At 47.3% G+C, this 15,619-nt stretch overlaps 7 protein-coding genes across 8 annotated transcripts; 4 read left to right on the top strand and 3 right to left on the bottom strand.

The window, feature by feature from the left end:
• Positions 1–149: 149 nt before the first annotated feature.
• On the bottom strand, positions 150–1,586 carry LOC108139119 (26S proteasome regulatory subunit 6B). The gene is made up of 2 exons (XM_017261732.2): positions 954–1,586; positions 150–901 (listed from the first exon to the last, which is right to left on the bottom strand). Exons 1-2 carry the CDS (start codon positions 1,495–1,497, stop codon positions 228–230), a joined length of 1,218 nt encoding a protein of 405 aa, XP_017117221.1. The 5' UTR covers positions 1,498–1,586; the 3' UTR covers positions 150–227.
• Positions 1,587–1,915: 329 nt separating this feature from the next.
• LOC108139266 (probable Dol-P-Man:Man(7)GlcNAc(2)-PP-Dol alpha-1,6-mannosyltransferase) lies at positions 1,916–4,709 on the top strand. Its single transcript, XM_017261954.2, has 6 exons — positions 1,916–2,419; positions 2,485–2,617; positions 2,676–2,849; positions 2,905–3,058; positions 3,113–3,484; positions 3,550–4,709. Exons 1-6 carry the CDS (start codon positions 2,294–2,296, stop codon positions 4,640–4,642), a joined length of 2,052 nt encoding a protein of 683 aa, XP_017117443.1. The 5' UTR covers positions 1,916–2,293; the 3' UTR covers positions 4,643–4,709.
• Positions 4,710–5,313: 604 nt separating this feature from the next.
• On the top strand, positions 5,314–6,910 carry LOC108139268 (mannose-6-phosphate isomerase). Its single transcript, XM_017261955.2, has 3 exons — positions 5,314–5,429; positions 5,562–6,193; positions 6,253–6,910. The coding sequence occupies exons 2-3, from the start codon at positions 5,617–5,619 to the stop codon at positions 6,855–6,857; spliced, it is 1,182 nt and encodes a 393-aa protein (XP_017117444.1). The 5' UTR covers positions 5,314–5,429; positions 5,562–5,616; the 3' UTR covers positions 6,858–6,910.
• Position 6,911: 1 nt separating this feature from the next.
• LOC108139269 (synaptosomal-associated protein 25) lies at positions 6,912–8,877 on the bottom strand. Its single transcript, XM_017261956.2, has 2 exons — positions 8,828–8,877; positions 6,912–8,704 (listed from the first exon to the last, which is right to left on the bottom strand). The coding sequence occupies exon 2, from the start codon at positions 8,486–8,488 to the stop codon at positions 7,850–7,852; it is 639 nt and encodes a 212-aa protein (XP_017117445.1). The 5' UTR covers positions 8,489–8,704; positions 8,828–8,877; the 3' UTR covers positions 6,912–7,849.
• A 269-nt stretch (positions 8,878–9,146) lies between these two features.
• LOC108139196 lies at positions 9,147–11,525 on the top strand. The gene is made up of 4 exons (XM_041709498.1): positions 9,147–9,444; positions 9,547–10,144; positions 10,199–11,056; positions 11,213–11,525. Exons 1-4 carry the CDS (start codon positions 9,412–9,414, stop codon positions 11,440–11,442), a joined length of 1,719 nt encoding a protein of 572 aa, XP_041565432.1. The 5' UTR covers positions 9,147–9,411; the 3' UTR covers positions 11,443–11,525.
• On the bottom strand, positions 11,452–12,849 carry LOC108139198 (mediator of RNA polymerase II transcription subunit 6). The gene is made up of 4 exons (XM_017261838.2): positions 12,261–12,849; positions 12,027–12,201; positions 11,867–11,972; positions 11,452–11,812 (listed from the first exon to the last, which is right to left on the bottom strand). Exons 1-4 carry the CDS (start codon positions 12,440–12,442, stop codon positions 11,526–11,528), a joined length of 750 nt encoding a protein of 249 aa, XP_017117327.1. The 5' UTR covers positions 12,443–12,849; the 3' UTR covers positions 11,452–11,525.
• A 72-nt stretch (positions 12,850–12,921) lies between these two features.
• Positions 12,922–15,135, top strand: LOC108139201 (N-alpha-acetyltransferase 80). Of its 2 annotated transcripts, XM_017261840.2 has the most exons (3): positions 12,922–13,195; positions 13,886–13,985; positions 14,064–15,135. In XM_017261840.2, exons 2-3 carry the CDS (start codon positions 13,953–13,955, stop codon positions 14,565–14,567), a joined length of 537 nt encoding a protein of 178 aa, XP_017117329.1. In that variant the 5' UTR covers positions 12,922–13,195; positions 13,886–13,952; the 3' UTR covers positions 14,568–15,135. The 2 variants fall into 2 exon arrangements, with proteins under 2 accessions (XP_017117329.1, XP_017117330.1); XM_017261841.2 differs by lacking the exon at positions 13,886–13,985 and having other exon boundaries at positions 12,926–13,195.
• The last annotated feature ends 484 nt before the right edge of the window (positions 15,136–15,619 follow it).

Below are 15,619 nucleotides of genomic sequence, written 5' to 3'. Positions count from 1 at the left end.
CCCCTACCGCTATCGAAAACTATCGGTTTTTTAGAATTGCGCGCCAAACAGACAAACCATTTAAATATTTGTTTTACTAATTTCTTGTCGTGTTTTTTTTTTTAGTTTAGATTTTACCCAATTTAATTGTTTAACTAAAAATTTTAAAATTTAAGATTATCATGGTCATTTAATGCTCTAAATATTAAATCGATGATTAGATAAGATTTGAAATATGGTTAAATTATTTAACTATAGAACTCATATTGAGCTTCGTCCTTGCGCACGCTAGTCTTGTAGCCCTTCTCGAAGTCCTTGGCATTGACGACATAGCGATTCTCACGCACCGCATGCATTCCCGCCTCCTGGCAAATGGCATTAATGTCGGCATTGGAGATCTTGTCCGGGCGCGCTATTAAGTCCTCCAGGTCAACATCCTCGCCCACATTCATTTTCGAGGTGATTGTGGTGAACACCAGTCGCTTTTGGCGACGATCCGGCAGTGGAAATTCTATCTTGCGATCTAGGCGACCGGGACGCAAGAGGGCAGGATCCAAGGTGTCAGCGCGATTGGTGGCCATGATGACCTTAATGTTGGCGGTCTCGTCGAAGCCGTCCATCTGGTTAAGCAGCTCCAGCAGAATGCGCTGAACCTCGCGATCCGCCCCTGTCTGGGCATCGAAGCGCTTTGTGGCAATCGCGTCGATTTCGTCAATGAAGATGACCGATGGAGAATTCTGCTTTGCCAAGCGGAAGAGATCCCGCACCATGCGCGGTCCCTCGCCCAGGTACTTCTGGACGAACTCGGAGCCCACGACGCGGATGAAGGAGGCCGTGGTGTGATGGGCCACCGCCTTGGCCAGCATGGTCTTACCGCATCCAGGAGGGCCAAAGAGGAGCACCCCACGCGGCGGATCAATACCTGGAAGCGCTCCTGATTAGTCAGGTGCTCTATAAATATGGGACTAACATACCAATTTGCTTGTACAGCTGGGCGTGGGTCAGAGGTAGCTCTACGGCCTCACGAATCTCCTGCTTCTGCATGTCCAGACCACCGATGTCCGAATAGTTGACATCGGGTCTCTCTTCAGGCGACAACATCGATATGGTGCTATCAGCCTCCGGCGGCACCAGGTCCACCAGGCAGTTACTCTGCTTATGGAGCGCCACCGACGAGGATGGCTTCAGCTGCTCCCTGTCAATGGTGGACAGGACGCGCACATAGTAATTGGAGCCAGTAGTGGAGGCCACTATGCCATTGTTCTCGTCCACCGCCTCCAGAAACTGGCCAATTACCAGGGGAACGGCCTTTATGCGCTCCACCTCCTCCTGGGCGTGTATGAACTCCTTTTTCAAGTTGCGCTGCTCATCCTTGATGTAATCCTCCTGCACCTGGATGAGCTCCAGCTCCATCTGGAGCTTCTTGTAAAGCACATACAGATCATGTGGCTCTAGACCCTCGTATTTCTGCAAGGTCTGCTGATGGAACAGAGCAATTTCCTCTTTTAACAGGCGCATTATTCTCAAATCGCTACAACGGTTTGGAAAAAAGGAGAATGACTTGAATATTCAAAAGCTAATCAGGGTGGAGTTGGGTAATTATCGATAACAGTTAGCTAGCGCTCCGAATGGCAAAAGTTGAGAAGCCTATGTGACAAGGGCGTAGTTTAAATACATTTTGAGAGGATATTCATTAAATAAACTGTTGAGGGTTTTGTATTAAAAAGCTGCTCCCTATCAATGGTGTCTTACTATTAAAATGCGCTTAAAATTTAAATTTTTAAAAACCATCTTTATGCAGATTATGTTTTACAATTAAAAACCATTGAAGGTTTCCACAATTAGTCAAAAGGGGCTATAACCCTACATTACCCACTTATGTTTGCGTTGCAATGTGAACGGCAATCAGCTGTTGAACGGACCTGTTGTTTTTTCTTGCTCTTGCTTTTGTTGTGGTTGCTTTTCTGTTTCCGATCCGACGTGGAACGATCTATTTATATATCTATTTTGGTTTATTTTGGAACCACATAATCTGTTCGTCGTAGGACATATATATGCTTAAACTTTGGCACTTTCTGTGAGGCGGTTAAACGTTTCTTCAAAGGAAGGCTGCGAAATACCAACGTTGTGCAACGCCGGCTGGGATTAGAGATTTGATAATAGATTGCATCGACCAGACAGGATATATATATAGTTTCGACAACCAAGAACATATAGAAAAAGGTGTCAAAAAAGAAATGGCCATTATGTAACGGACCGATTACTGCTCCAGCATCATTAGTACACTAGCGACACCCAAAGACCGGACATCACCATGGACACCCTGGTGTTTCTGACGGCGGCAGCCCATCTGGTCTACACGCCTTTTACAAAAGTGGAGGAGAGCTTCAATCTGCAGGCCATGCACGACATTCTGTATCTGCGCAACAACTTTACGCAGGTATGCTGGATGAATTCCCCTAATCTCATGCCAATTCACTAATCCCATCTCTGCTTTCTCTTTAGTACGATCACCATGATTATCCGGGTGTGGTGCCCCGCACCTTCATCGGACCGCTGGTGGTGTCCATGATCTCCGCCCCGTTCGTCCTTCTCTTTGAGACTCTGAACATCAACAAGTTCTGGGCCCAATATGTAGGTAAAAGCAGCTTTTTAACCGCAAAGTCGCCAGTACTAAAACCAACTTGATTTTAAAGTGCGCCTTGTCCTGGCTGCAGCCATCTCCGTGGCCTGGAATAAGCTGCGGCAGGCAGTGACCAAGATTTACGGCGTAGAGGTGCGCCTGTGGTACACCGCCATCACCATCACGCAGTTCCACTTCATGTTCTACATGACAAGGCCACTGCCCAACATATTTGCCCTTCCCATAGGTGAGTGTGAGCGGTGGCTTGCGAACCCAATCTAATAAAATATGGATTTTTGTAGTGCTCTTTGCCATTGCCTATTGGCTGCGCGACCAGCACAAGCCATTCATCATATGCTCTGGCATAGCTATCCTCGTCTTTCGGTCTGAGTTGGCTCTATTTTTGGGTCTCTTGCTGGTAATCAGCCTGCTACAGCGCAAATTCTCCATTGATAGGTGAGGTGATCGATCTTTTTATTTACTATTTAATACTAATTGGTTTATTAATAGGCTGCTGAAGATTGCGCTGCCAGCAGGGGTTTGCATTTTGGCCGCCACCGTGCTGGTGGACTCGTTCTTCTGGCGCCGCCTGCTCTGGCCCGAGGGCGAGGTGCTATGGTACAACACCATCCTCAACAAGAGCTCTAACTGGGGCACGTCGCCCTTTCTGTGGTACTTTTACTCGGCTCTGCCACGGGCCATGGGCGCATCGTTGGTGTTTGTGCCTATCGGTGTTGCTCTGGAGCCACGTATTCGACCACTGGCTCTGTCAGCCCTGCTCTTCGTCCTGCTCTACTCCGTTCTGCCCCACAAGGAGCTGCGGTTCATCATCTACGTGTTTCCAGTGCTTAACATAGCCGCAGCTTGCGCCTGCCAGCGCATGTAAGTGCACCATGGTTTACTCATCAGTGGGTTAATACTATTAAATGATTTATTCCTTCTTTTAGTTGGATGAACAGCGCCAAGTCGAACTGGCATAGCTTCCTGGCTCTCGGCTGCGGAGCTCATCTCCTATTAAATGTCTTCATGACGGTCTTTTTGCTTGTTATTTCGGGCACTAATTATCCGGGCGGAGCTGCTCTTTCCCGCTTGCATCGCTTGGAGGCAGGCTCTCCGAACGTCTCCGTGCATATTTCCAATTTGGCCGCCCAGAGCGGGGTATCGCGCTTCATGGAAATACACGATGAGTGGACCTACAGCAAAGACGAGTCCATGAACTACACTCAAGCAGATTTGGAGATGTACACCCACCTTTTGGTGGAGGCCAAAAACAAGCAGAACACGGATCTGTGGGCATCGCTTCAAAACGAGTTTGATACTCTGGAGTTTGTAGACTGTTTCAACAGTATTGGCATCCAATACAACTCATTGCTGCCGGTGCGAATTAAAACAAAGCCATGCATTGGAATTCTCAAAAAGCGGTGGGTTCCTCCCAAGGAAAAGACAAAAATAAAAGAAAAAAAGACGAAACCTACACCACCTGCAGTCGAGAAAGTAACTCCTTTGCCGCCAATGGAAGAAATTCCAACGAAAAGAGAGGAACCGAAGATTAAACCGAACTTTCAAGTGAATCTAGATGACGACGATGGCATTGTGGCGACTGTAGAAGAGATGTCTTTAGAGCTAGACACGATAATTGAACCTGAAGCTGAGGTGGAAGCTATTGAGACGCCCGCCAAGGAAATAAACTTCCAGGAGCTGCGAAGCCTCGCCATGGGTCAAGCGAACAAAAAATCGAGAGCAGCCACCAAGATGAAAATACGAAACATTATCGAGCAGCACTACCGCGCCAAGGGAAAACAAATCGAAACCGACTCCGCTGAACAGACTCCAAAAACCCCAGTGGCACCTAGTGGAAGACCAGGAACACGCCAGTCCGTGAAATCTATTATTAAGCAGGAGAAGATTAAGGAAATGATCGAGCAAATCGCAACAATGGACCTGACTCGCATCTGCGATTTGGAAAAAACATCGACCAAGGACTGTTTGAAACAGGTCATTGACAAAATAGATGATGGCGAGGTCTTGAAACCCAAATAACAAGGCCTAACCAATTTGGAAGTGTTTCTAAGACTTAAGTGTTTTTAATAAAAATTTTTTTAATAAATGACACATTTTTTCTTATTTGAAGATTCTTACAATTATTTAAAACGAGAAAGAAAATTCGAAGTGCTTATACCCTGGCAGCTATTTCAAAAATAAAATATTCTATAGAACGACTACATTTCCATATTTATGCATATATTTTAAAAACGATGAGGCTATGTCGATTTCCACCGAATTTTTCGATTGTTCATATAGCTGATATGATATTCTCTTCCAATTTTTAAAAAATATATAAACCATAGTTCTGAAGTAGTAAACTGTCTTGTATAAATTAAAAAACAGCGAACTAAAATTGTGTTGTTCCTATTATTAAAAAAATCTAGTATTTCGAAAATTTTGAAAGTGCCGTTAATTGAAATCAACGTTTGAGTCACTAAGCGTTCACGATCTAATTGATATTCTCGTTCTTAGAATGTGATCGATGCATATATATAAATGAAAACTAATAGGACTTCAATTAAAATGTGTTTTTTAAGCCTAGTGGTTGTTTTCAAATATTACTCCTTTTTAATTAAAGATATACCTATTTTAATACTTCGATACATATTCTGAATGTTTAAAAAACAATACAAAACAAATACCTTCGTGATTCGTGACTACGCATATCGGCCCATCACTAGCATGAACGCGACATTTAAATTAATAGCAGTGGAAACACTTCAATTTTTTGGCAGCCAAATCGAAATTAAAAATTCCCAGAAGCTGTTATCTATTTAATAAGGTGTGATAAGCCGGCAATTAAAGATTGCGCCGCATGCGCATCACCCAAAACTTCTGCAGTCGTGTACTTACGCAGCAAACCTCCCACGCACTCGCAACCACCCCCAATCATATGTTTTCTTATCACCTTCAGGTTGACCTCCGCCTCAGTCGAACCACGGAATTTGGAAGGAAAACAGTGCGCTGCCATGGAGCTGACTGGATGGGTTAAGAACTACGACTGGGGCCGCAAGGGCATCAACTCCGCCGTGGCCCAGCTGGCCATGGCCAACGATCCGGACTTCCGGCTGGACGAGGATGAGACCTACGCGGAGATGTGGATGGGCACCCATGTGTGCGGCGTGTCCGTGGTCAAGGAAACCGGCGAGACCCTGGACCGGGTGCTGAAGCAGGACCTGTCGTACCTGTTCAAGGTGCTGAGCATCAACAAGGCGCTCAGCATCCAGGTGCATCCGAACAAGTGCGAGGCGGAGCGCCTGCACAAGGAGCGCCCGGAAATCTACAGGGATCCCAACCACAAGCCGGAACTGGCCATTGCCCTGACACCTTTTCTGGCTCTGGTGGGATTCATGCCGGCCAAGGACATCCGGGACTACATCGACGAGTTCCAGCCACTCAGCAAGCTGATTGGCAAGGAGGCCGTGGACCAGCTCCACGACGCACCCAATGGTGAGAGCATTAAGCTGTGCTACGAGAAGCTGATGAAGACGGAGGAGGCGGCCATAGCCAAGTGCATCAATGAAATAGCCAGGGATTACCAGAAGGGTGAGGATATCTAGTTTGTAATTGGTAAAAAGCCCTCTCTAAACGATCTTTACTAACAGAACTGAAGTCCAACGATTTGCTGGAGGTGTTCACGAACGTGAACAGGGATTTTCCCGGCGATGTGGGCGTGCTGTCACTGTTCTTCCTTAACCTGATCCGCCTGAAACCCGGACAGGCCATCTACCTGGGCGCCAACGAGATCCACGCCTATCTGGACGGCGATTGCGTGGAGTGCATGGCATGCTCGGACAATGTGATACGCGCCGGACTCACTCCCAAGTACAAGGACGTGGACCAGCTGCTGGACTCTGTGATCTTCGAGAGCAACCGCAAGGAGTTCATCCCCTACCGCGTCGATGAGCAGGTCCAGGTGTATATTCCGCCAGTGTCCGATTTTGCTGTGATTAATGTGAACATTGATCACACCCTGGAATCGTACAAGCTGGAAATCCAAGCCTTCGGCTCTATACTGATAGTCCTGAAGGGATCCCGCACCCTTAAGCTGAAAACCAAGGAGGGAGTTAAGGAGATCGTGGTCACACGTGGCAGCATTGTGTACATTCCCGTCGAGGCAGCTCCGGAAATCGAGTTCGCCCAGGCCGAAGATTGCGATGAAGACTTCAGCGGCTACATAGCAACGAGCAACTACTTTCGAGCGGCCTAAAATTCTTAGTTAATCTTAATCTTTTTTAAAGTGCAATAAATCCATAAACACTGGTTGCTGGTGAATTAATTTATTTTCAAATAATTGCAATTTAAGAGCTAATAATGTAAGCTAAAGTGGCAATAGTAGCGATAAATAAGTTATCTAATCAATTGGCTATACTCGTCCGTAATACATAGATATAATAGTTAACGAGAAATATCTTGCGCACAAACAGGTAGTTTCCTAAATATTTGGGATTATTGCAATCAACAATTTCATTTACTTAGGCTACAGCTACGAAACTCGTTCGGTTACATTCACTGGGGATTAAGAATTAAATATATATATACGAAGCAAGAGGTTCGAGTGCAAATCTAGAGTAATTCAATAGAATCGGTGCTTGGACTGTTGGGCTTACGAAATGCCCGATTACATGGCCTACTTAAAAAGGGTTAACAATGGAGAACATAAAATTGGCTACGATATGATACCGCCCGTCTTTGTTTAGCTTTCGGTGCCCGGGGGGTTGCGGTGGTTCTACGAATTGTAAATACATCAATTCACGTATATATCCATCTCAGCAGTTGCTTGGTTTGATTTCACAAAGTTCGGTAAAATGCTCAAAAAGTTTGTACCAAAAACGGAGTACATCATACGGTAAATCTCATAATAAAATTGTTTCCGGCAACTTGTGGTTGCCATTTGTACACGAGTGTAGTAATAGTAAGTAGTTAGCATTTCGGTTTGCATATATATATATGTAGTTGTAGAAAGTAGTTAGCTCATCCGGCTGGTGGTGCTTGTAAGTAGATGGGTCAGTTACGTTTGCTTCTGCCAGGAGTAGTTGCTGGTGGCTACTTGTATATGTATATAATATATGGTATAAATAACGTAAAACCACCTGCTACGGTTTGTGCCCACAACATTGGTTTGTTCCCCTAACATGATAGAAGTGGAGGTGACTGGCTATCGTGTTCGCTATTGGCTCGGGACGTGTCCTTTGTGCATATTTAACTCTTGAGCAGGTTGTTGGCGCGCTTGTTGACGCCGTCCATGCGAATGTTGTTGGCATCGCCCTTGGCGTTGATGCGGTCCACCTGCTTGTTCTGGTTCTCCAGCTCGGAGCCCATGTCCAGGGCCATGTTGCGCAGGTTGCCCAGCATGGAATTGACCTGTCCCAGGTTCTCGTCCATCTCGTCCTCGCGTGCATCGTTCGTAATCCTGGCCACATAGCCGGACTGCGGTGGAGCACCCATGCCGCCGCGTTCCCGCTCGTCGATGACCCGCTGCGGCTGGCTGGCCACGATCTTGCCATCGTCGTTGGCCTTCCAGGCGCTCTCCCCGTCGTCCTTAATGTTCACCTTCTTCCAGGGCAGCACGCAGATGCCGCAGCACTTCTCCATGCCGCTGAGATTCTTCTCCGCCTCCCGCATGTCCGCGTTGATCCGGTCCATGCCCTCCTCAATGCGGTCCAACTGCTCGCCCTGGTCGTCCAAGGCCACCAGGGTGCGGATGCCGGCCTCCTTGCTCTCGTCCATCAAGCTGAGCATCCGACGCGTGCTCTCCAGGGACTCATCCGCCACCTGGCCGGACTTGAACTGCAGCTCCTGCAGCTCCGTGCGGGGTTCGGCATTCTCCACGGCGGCCATTTCCGGACTATGTGATGAGATAGATAACTTGTGCGCTTAGCAAGTGGTTGCGAGGCAAGACGTTCGTCTTGTTGTGTTTTTGGGTGGGGAAATCTGGCCAGTGACTCACAGTCGCAAAGTGTGATGTGATGCGACCTTTTGAGATGATTCAGGTGTGACTACGCTGGATATGTACTTGGGGCGGGGTTAAGCTCGTTTGTGCTCGCTAAATAGGAACTAAATTCACGAGTTTTATTAATTTCTTTGCAAAAAATCGGATTTTTCACACACAACACAATGCCAATTTGTATACATATGAGAACTAGAGTGACCGTGGTGGGGCGATGCGTGTAGGCATACCTTGAGTGCAGACCCTGACAGCCCTGCTTGCCGGCTGTCGTAAGTTTAATTTCTTTTATTTGAGGTCTTTGTTAAATAATTATAAAGTAGTATTTATTTTAATTAACATACTTATGTAAGGTTCAAATAAACTTAAAGGTTTTCCGTGCTTAAAATTTACAACGCATAACAGTGTGACCAGCCACTTAAGGTCGACCATAGACACAAACCGTGGTTTAAGTCTGCGCTCAAACTTATCTAGGCATTTATTTTTAGAAATTTGTTTGATCAAGTTACTGAGTCAGCAAATGTTAAACAAGCCGACTTCAAATAATTTAAATTTCAACTAAGCTCCATAGCTTTTTGTTCAGTAATTAAGTATATAACGTTTTTTATTATATCGAGGCCACCAATTTTTTTTTCGACGCCGTTGCGATCTTCATTGCGCGCGCAGTGTTGAAAAGTGTGTTTGAAATATTAACGCTTTGTTTTTTTCTGGTACAGCGTCGGTTTTCTGCTGCTCCTTTCCCAAATTCTATTATTAATTGCCAGTTTAGTTCTTATTAACGTTCGCGTGGCCAATTAGGCAGATAATATAAGCAGTTATGGACGATTCGCGCAGATCGATGGCGGGAAAGGCAAGTATAATGAGGTTTCGGTCCGTTTCCCAGGAATGGATTTGACTGGATCGACAGTACTAAGACCGTTGATCGTAATAACACACCTTGATCCCCCTGCAGATCGATTCCCGCCGCTCGTCGATGGCGACCAACGATGAGAGCGTTACAATGTACCTCTCCTTTGACGCGGACGACACTCTGTCCAGCAAGTGGCAATCTGCAATGGTCACACAGAGCAGCCAATACTTGGAGGTGCACAACAGCAAGCTGGAGGCCAACGTGGAGAAGGTTTCGGAAGACCATGATCTCAGGCGCTCCGTCCTGAAGGATCTGCAGCAGCTCGCCATTGGCGAACCGGACCAAAGCTCTCCACTTCGCCCATTTGACAAGAGTATACTCAACCTGCACAACGCCTTGTGCTCCACTCCCTCTAAGGACAAACCTCGGGCCGACTCCGTTCCACAGATTTTGACCATGGACCTGACTAATGTGGACGACAAGGAGAACACCCAGCCGGATGAGGATAACCATACTGGCGGCGAAAACTCAACGCTGTCCAGTTCCGTGGACTTGACCGCCAACACGGTGAAGGCCAACACCCTGAAGACCGAGGACGCCACCATGGATGATGTCTCAATGCAGGAGACCCCCAAGCCCCAGGCTCCAAGCCAAGTCTATCCTTTGAGCGCCAACGTGGTTCTGGAGAACATAACTGAAGGTGAGTTTATATCCTTAAAGGAGTAAACCGATCCTAACCGTCTTTGCTTTGCAGTGTCCAATGAAGGTGTGTCCATGCTGGCCTCGCCAACTGAAAAGGAGGTGCCCCAGGTCACAGAGGTGGTAAACGAAGTCACGGAGTTAATTGCCAAAGCATTGAAAATCTCCGCCGACTCTGTCAAGCCATCTTCTTCAAAATTAAAAGTAGAGGTGGGCAAAAAGAGGCAGTCCATGTCTTCCACCAATTCGGGCGCCTTGCCACGCCCGCGACGCTCGTTTCTGCCTACCACCAGTGCCGAAACCCGCACATACTCATTCAAGCAGCGCATGTCGGTTGTGGTCAAGACCACGCTTAATAGTCCAGCCCGCAAGCTGAGTGCGGGCGGCGGCTTGGCAGTGAACCGCCGCAGCTGTTTGCCAGTGTCCAAGCTTACAAAGGCTACCAATCGCAAGTCGCTCGCTGTCACCAGCAGCCGTTCGCCCCAGAAGATCACACCCAAGCTAGCCAAACCTCCGGCCAAAAGCATTCCGGACTCTGTATTTAACTGCAAGTCTTGCGGAACCAACTTTCGCTTAAAGTCACTGCTGGATATGCATATGCGTGCGCACGACTTGGTGGACAACGGACCCAAGACGCTGAAGCGTCTGAATACCAATCCAGCTGGGGCGGGCGTCTCCAAGAACCGCTGCAAGTTCTGCGACAAGAACTTCGCCCTGGAGCGCGCCCTGCACATTCACTTGATGCAAAACTGCGACAAGATCCCGCCGGCCGAGAAGCGCAAGCTGCAGTTCACCGAACTGAACCACGAGAAGAAGGCCCAGCTGCCCAAGATCGGTGCCATCAGTGTTGTTCCCGCACCAGTGCCTGTGCCGCAGAAGCCTCAGCACCGCATGAGCACGATTCCAAAAATGGGTAATATTTTCTACTATCCAGTAAGCACATCAGTTAATAAGGGTTACCATTGAGTTTAATCAAAATATAATTTAGTTGGACAAAACTCTTTTCCCTTAACTGGTGCTTAATAAAATTATTTGCAAGACCTTTTAGTAACCTTATTTGTTTTCGCAGCTTCCTCGAAAATGGCTCAGCCAATGGCCCCGCCGTCCGTAAAGAAGATTCCCAAGAATGTGGCGCATGCCGGCGTTTACCGTACTCCCACTAAGTCTGTGCCCTGCCACATCTGTAAGCAGTCCTTCAAAAGCATACTCGAGTTCACCAACCACAGCCTGACTGTGCATGCAAAGAGCCAGCCGCAAGAGGTGACCGGCGGTGAGGATGCACAGAGTGCCAAGGATTAAATCAAATGATTCGTGTGTAGCCTAGTCTAGGTCTAAGTTTAATGTAATTTAATCTCTCCCAGTTTAAATGCACATTAACATTATCACTTGCTTTTCTTTTCGGGCGGTGGCTTCATGTCCACACCCTCTGTTTTGATGTCCAGGGGACCTGTGGCATTGTTCATTTCAGAGGCGTTTCCTGCAGCGTTCAACTCATCGCCCGCTGGCAGGGGCTGCTGGAGATTCTGCAGCATCGGCGGTATGGGCGGAGGAAATTTTCGCAGTAGTTCGGCCAACAGCATGTCCACACGCTGCTTCTGGAACAAAGTTCCGCTGTTTTCATCCTTCGCCGAGCTGGCGTCCTTCTTGTCCGACTTGGATTTGTCAGATACTGCAGATATAACAATTGATTAGATTATTTTTTAAGAACTAGTGATCTACATACAAACTTTGTTGGAGGAAAAGTCCCAGGTGTAGCCCTTGTTGGGATGGTAGCGGGCATAGCTGCTGGCTTCTTCGAAGGCGGATTGCAGATTCACCACGGTGTTGAGCTGGAAACGAAACGATTACTAAGATAGCTCAATTATGCATGCTTGTACACTTACGATTCGGGCATTGATGACGTTGGCCAGATCGGGCGCCTTGTAGACGGTGCCTCCGATAATGTAGTAGTCGGCTATGGGAGTGGCCTCGGAGGGATTGTGACGGTGCTGCTTGCGGATCACATAGAGAATGGGCTCAGCGACATGCAGCAGGATGTACTCCAGGCCGATCATGTTGCTGGGGGGAAATATGGATTAGTTTTTAATTTGTTAGATGACAATGGCGAATTGACCTACTGCAGGTGCTCCGGACCTAGGCGCTGCATCCGAACGGTCTCGTTGTTGCACATGTGGTCGTAGAAGGGATTCGACTTGCGGCAGAAGTAGTCCATGACGCTCTGCGGGCTCAGGGTGGCCATCATCTGGGTGTCGTGCCAGGAGAGGCGCAGATGGTCGTTGGTCATCTGTCGGCTGGCCATTGTGTTGTGGATGCACGTGCTCTTTATTGGGTTGTGGATATGGGAAGTGGCTAATACGTATTCTCGTTTGGCAATGACAGTGGCTAATTTCTGGGTCAATGACGCTGAGAGCGCTTCTTTCCTATTCCTATTCCTAACCGATCGCTTTGTTTACAAGCTATTTTCGGCCGCACGCTGCCAATTGGAAGCTGTCGGTGGCACTTTTTTGATTTATTTGTTGTGTAATAATTAATTTAGCAGGCTGTGGCGTACGCTGCTCCCGCTCAACAAACTCCACAATAATACTGTAAGTACTTGGCCGATTTGTTGTCCTTTGTAGTGTGCATTTATTGTGTTTTCTTTTCGTGTTTTTGCCTGGCGCTCGTTAAAAAAACCATTTTGTTGTTATTTTCGCTTGGTCAACTGGGCGCGGTTTGCAGCACTGTTCCGCTGGCTTGCCAACACTGGCCGTAACGCCAGGTGGCAGCTCTGTGTTTGGGGCAGAGAAGAAGAAGCAGCTGCGGCAGCGTATGCGAAAAAGTTTAAAAATAAACAAATTCCGTTTTAAATCAAACTGATATTCAATTTTCCGGGCGCGCAGTTGATTCGTAGCAGCCGACACAAACACAAACACAAAGAGTCTGATTATTAAGCGAATCGGGCCCATTTCTGCTGGGACGTCGCCTCAATATTGGGATCCATATCAGTTCGTTCTGTTCACTTCGTCGTGGCGCACGGGAATCAGAAGCCCAGCAGCGCAAAGCTCTTGCAATGGTAACCACTCATCACCAGTTACATCAGCTAGCAAATCAATGGTGAACTCCAGACCCATGTTGTCCATACATAGACGCCTCCCAGAATCACCCGCACACCACCCACTCATCCGTGTACATACTTATGAGAAGTGTATATACGCTTTTGTAGGCGGCCAGTCAAGGTCGTTCGATTCTCGGCCAGGCGCACATACGAAAACGTTCTTTTTTTACGCCTCACCTTGATTTTCAACTATATATTCGTGCGTGTATGTCTGTGCTGTTTCCATGGCTGCCAATCTTTGTTTATTCCGCCTGAGATATCTTGCGTATCCCGTGTAAATAACCGTCTATTTGTTCTGTGTGCCAGGATCAGTGTTGGGGAAGGTAGTAGCTTTTTGTACCTAGGTGGGGTAAAGATAGTTTTCATATAAAAATTCCCAGCTAAAGGTAAGAGGTACAAATTTAAAGTTTTTAATTTAAGAACTTCAGAATTACATAACAAAATTTCCAGTAATATATTTACAACAACAAAATGACAATTTAATATAATAACAATAACTGTAAATAGGTCTAAAAAAATATTTATAACTTAATTTCCGTACATAGAACGATTTACAAAGATGTACCTAGGTGGAAATATCTACGTATACACCCAACACTGGTCAGGATGATCTTCGTTCCGAAACGACTCAATTCTATTCTCTTCTAGATTGTCGCACACTTTTTAGGCATAAGCGGGTCCCTTCCAGATCCGAGCTTCAGTCAGTTTCAGCGATATGCGCTACATAAAGCCGGAGCCGTACTATGAAGTAAACGACCAGACAACCAATTTCTTCCAGCCTAAAAACTAAGTGTAGTCACATAAACTAACCACCTACCATTTGCAGGGGCTTCCACCATTCAATGTCAGCGGCAGTCCGTTCAACGTGGTGCCCATCCACAACTATCCGGAGCTGATGAAGGACACTTGCGCCCTGATCAACGCCGAGTGGCCCCGATCGGAAACGGCGCGCATGCGCTCCCTGGAGGCCTCCTGCGACACACTGCCCTGCAGCCTGGTGCTGACCACCGAGGGCATGTGCCGCGTGATCGCCCACCTGAAGCTCAGCCCGATCACCTCAAAGAAGAAGGCATGCTTCGTGGAGTCCGTGGTGGTGGACAAGAGGCACCGCGGCCAGGGATTCGGCAAGCTGATCATGAAGTTCGCCGAGGACTATTGCCGCGTTGTGCTGGACCTCAAGACCATCTATCTGTCCACCATCGACCAGGATGGTTTTTACGAGCGCATCGGGTACGAGTACTGCGCACCCGTCACGATGTACGGTCCGCGTCACTGCGAGCTGCCCAGTCTGCAAAATGCCAAAAAGAAATACATGAAAAAGGTCTTATAGACGTCAACGCCAGTGGTAGTTGGCTTAGCCAAATTGGGCCATGCCGAGCCCGATCAGAGAGTGGCAGTGAACTAGTCAAATTGGCAAACGCTTGAAATTCTTTACGGGTTTACCTGCCAGCAGCTGCTCAGAGCCATAACCTGTGGACGCCAGGCACTCTGCCAAATGCAGGGATGAGTGCCACGTTCCTTGAGCGGCCTACGGGGCAGCTACAGCTTTTGATTCCATTACACCGATAAGCAAACATTCACCAAACGCTTGTGTTGATTTTTCAATATTACTTTCCGCATGTATTTTTTAAACTTTTTGGTTCTTTTTGTATGACAAAGGTGACCCCCGGGCTGTTCGGTACATGTATAAGGCTAATGTTAACCTAATCCTAACTATGTTTAGTTATTATTATTTGTTATGGTTTTGTTCAAGTGTGTGCATAATTGCTACTAGATGAAAATTTACCTGCCAGCGATGATGATAATAAGAAGCTCAAGTATCTTCCAACGAAACATAGCATATAGACATATCGAGCCTTAGCATTAAGCACTAAACAATAAAATGCGTAGAAATGTAAGGTTCCATCGGTTGTTGTTTCTGGGCGGAAGTGGTTACGACGGAAATGCCTTCTAGCGGAATGAGTGATGCGATGCATCCAAGCGTCCACCTCGCCACAGATGACAAGTTCAAGTTCACGGCGGCTGCGGCAGCGTCGTCTATAAATTGATGTTATTTTTGCGCAGCCAAATTTGACGGGGGCTCGGTGCCCAAATGGTTAATGCCCGCCCAGCGAGCGTCATGTTTGTGTTACAGAAATAACCCGCAGTGATGTAAGGCACACAGAGATCTCGATTCCTCTCCGCTGTCAACAGTCTGACGGATCTCTCTCGATGGGGCTGTAGCTATGGCGAAAGACTACGACTAGGGTGCGGCGTACGCCTCTCCGAAAGCGGAAGCTGTTGATTTTCACTGGCTTGACTGGGGCACGGCAATGTTTTATGGTTACACATTTTTTAAATACCTGCAAGGCGTTTGGCGCGACAGGTGCTAATGTGGCGACA

This window comes from Drosophila elegans, unplaced genomic scaffold, assembly GCF_018152505.1.
Source record: "Drosophila elegans isolate 14027-0461.03 unplaced genomic scaffold, ASM1815250v1 contig_476, whole genome shotgun sequence".
NCBI classification, from domain to species: Eukaryota; Metazoa; Arthropoda; class Insecta; order Diptera; family Drosophilidae; genus Drosophila; species Drosophila elegans.
Note: the sequence above shows the minus strand (reverse complement) of the source record. Positions and strands in the feature narration are given on the sequence as shown.

What these genes read in the sequence shown, in the direction of transcription:
- LOC108139268 (XM_017261955.2), top strand. Translation starts at nt 5,617, where the DNA reads ATGGAGCTGACTGGATGGGTTAAGAACTACGACTGGGGCCGCAAGGGC. An exon ending in AGCCAGGGATTACCAGAAGG is followed by an intron (nt 6,194 to 6,252) that starts GTGAGGATATCT and finishes CTTTACTAACAG; the next exon opens with AACTGAAGTCCAACGATTTG.
- LOC108139198 (XM_017261838.2), bottom strand. Translation starts at nt 12,442, where the DNA reads ATGGCCAGCCGACAGATGACCAACGACCATCTGCGCCTCTCCTGGCAC. An exon ending in ACGTCATCAATGCCCGAATC is followed by an intron (nt 11,973 to 12,026) that starts GTAAGTGTACAA and finishes TTTCGTTTCCAG; the next exon opens with CTCAACACCGTGGTGAATCT. An exon ending in CTTTTCCTCCAACAAAGTTT is followed by an intron (nt 11,813 to 11,866) that starts GTATGTAGATCA and finishes TTATATCTGCAG; the next exon opens with TATCTGACAAATCCAAGTCG.
- LOC108139201 (XM_017261840.2), top strand. Translation starts at nt 13,953, where the DNA reads ATGCGCTACATAAAGCCGGAGCCGTACTATGAA. An exon ending in AGCCGGAGCCGTACTATGAA is followed by an intron (nt 13,986 to 14,063) that starts GTAAACGACCAG and finishes TACCATTTGCAG; the next exon opens with GGGCTTCCACCATTCAATGT.
- LOC108139119 (XM_017261732.2), bottom strand. Translation starts at nt 1,497, where the DNA reads ATGCGCCTGTTAAAAGAGGAAATTGCTCTGTTCCATCAGCAGACCTTG. An exon ending in CCAGCTGTACAAGCAAATTG is followed by an intron (nt 902 to 953) that starts GTATGTTAGTCC and finishes GAGCGCTTCCAG; the next exon opens with GTATTGATCCGCCGCGTGGG.
- LOC108139196 (XM_041709498.1), top strand. Translation starts at nt 9,412, where the DNA reads ATGGACGATTCGCGCAGATCGATGGCGGGAAAG. An exon ending in GCAGATCGATGGCGGGAAAG is followed by an intron (nt 9,445 to 9,546) that starts GCAAGTATAATG and finishes ATCCCCCTGCAG; the next exon opens with ATCGATTCCCGCCGCTCGTC. An exon ending in GAGCACGATTCCAAAAATGG is followed by an intron (nt 11,057 to 11,212) that starts GTAATATTTTCT and finishes TTGTTTTCGCAG; the next exon opens with CTTCCTCGAAAATGGCTCAG.
- LOC108139266 (XM_017261954.2), top strand. Translation starts at nt 2,294, where the DNA reads ATGGACACCCTGGTGTTTCTGACGGCGGCAGCCCATCTGGTCTACACG. An exon ending in GTTCTGGGCCCAATATGTAG is followed by an intron (nt 2,618 to 2,675) that starts GTAAAAGCAGCT and finishes TTGATTTTAAAG; the next exon opens with TGCGCCTTGTCCTGGCTGCA. An exon ending in GCTTGCGCCTGCCAGCGCAT is followed by an intron (nt 3,485 to 3,549) that starts GTAAGTGCACCA and finishes TCCTTCTTTTAG; the next exon opens with TTGGATGAACAGCGCCAAGT.
- LOC108139269 (XM_017261956.2), bottom strand. Translation starts at nt 8,488, where the DNA reads ATGGCCGCCGTGGAGAATGCCGAACCCCGCACGGAGCTGCAGGAGCTG.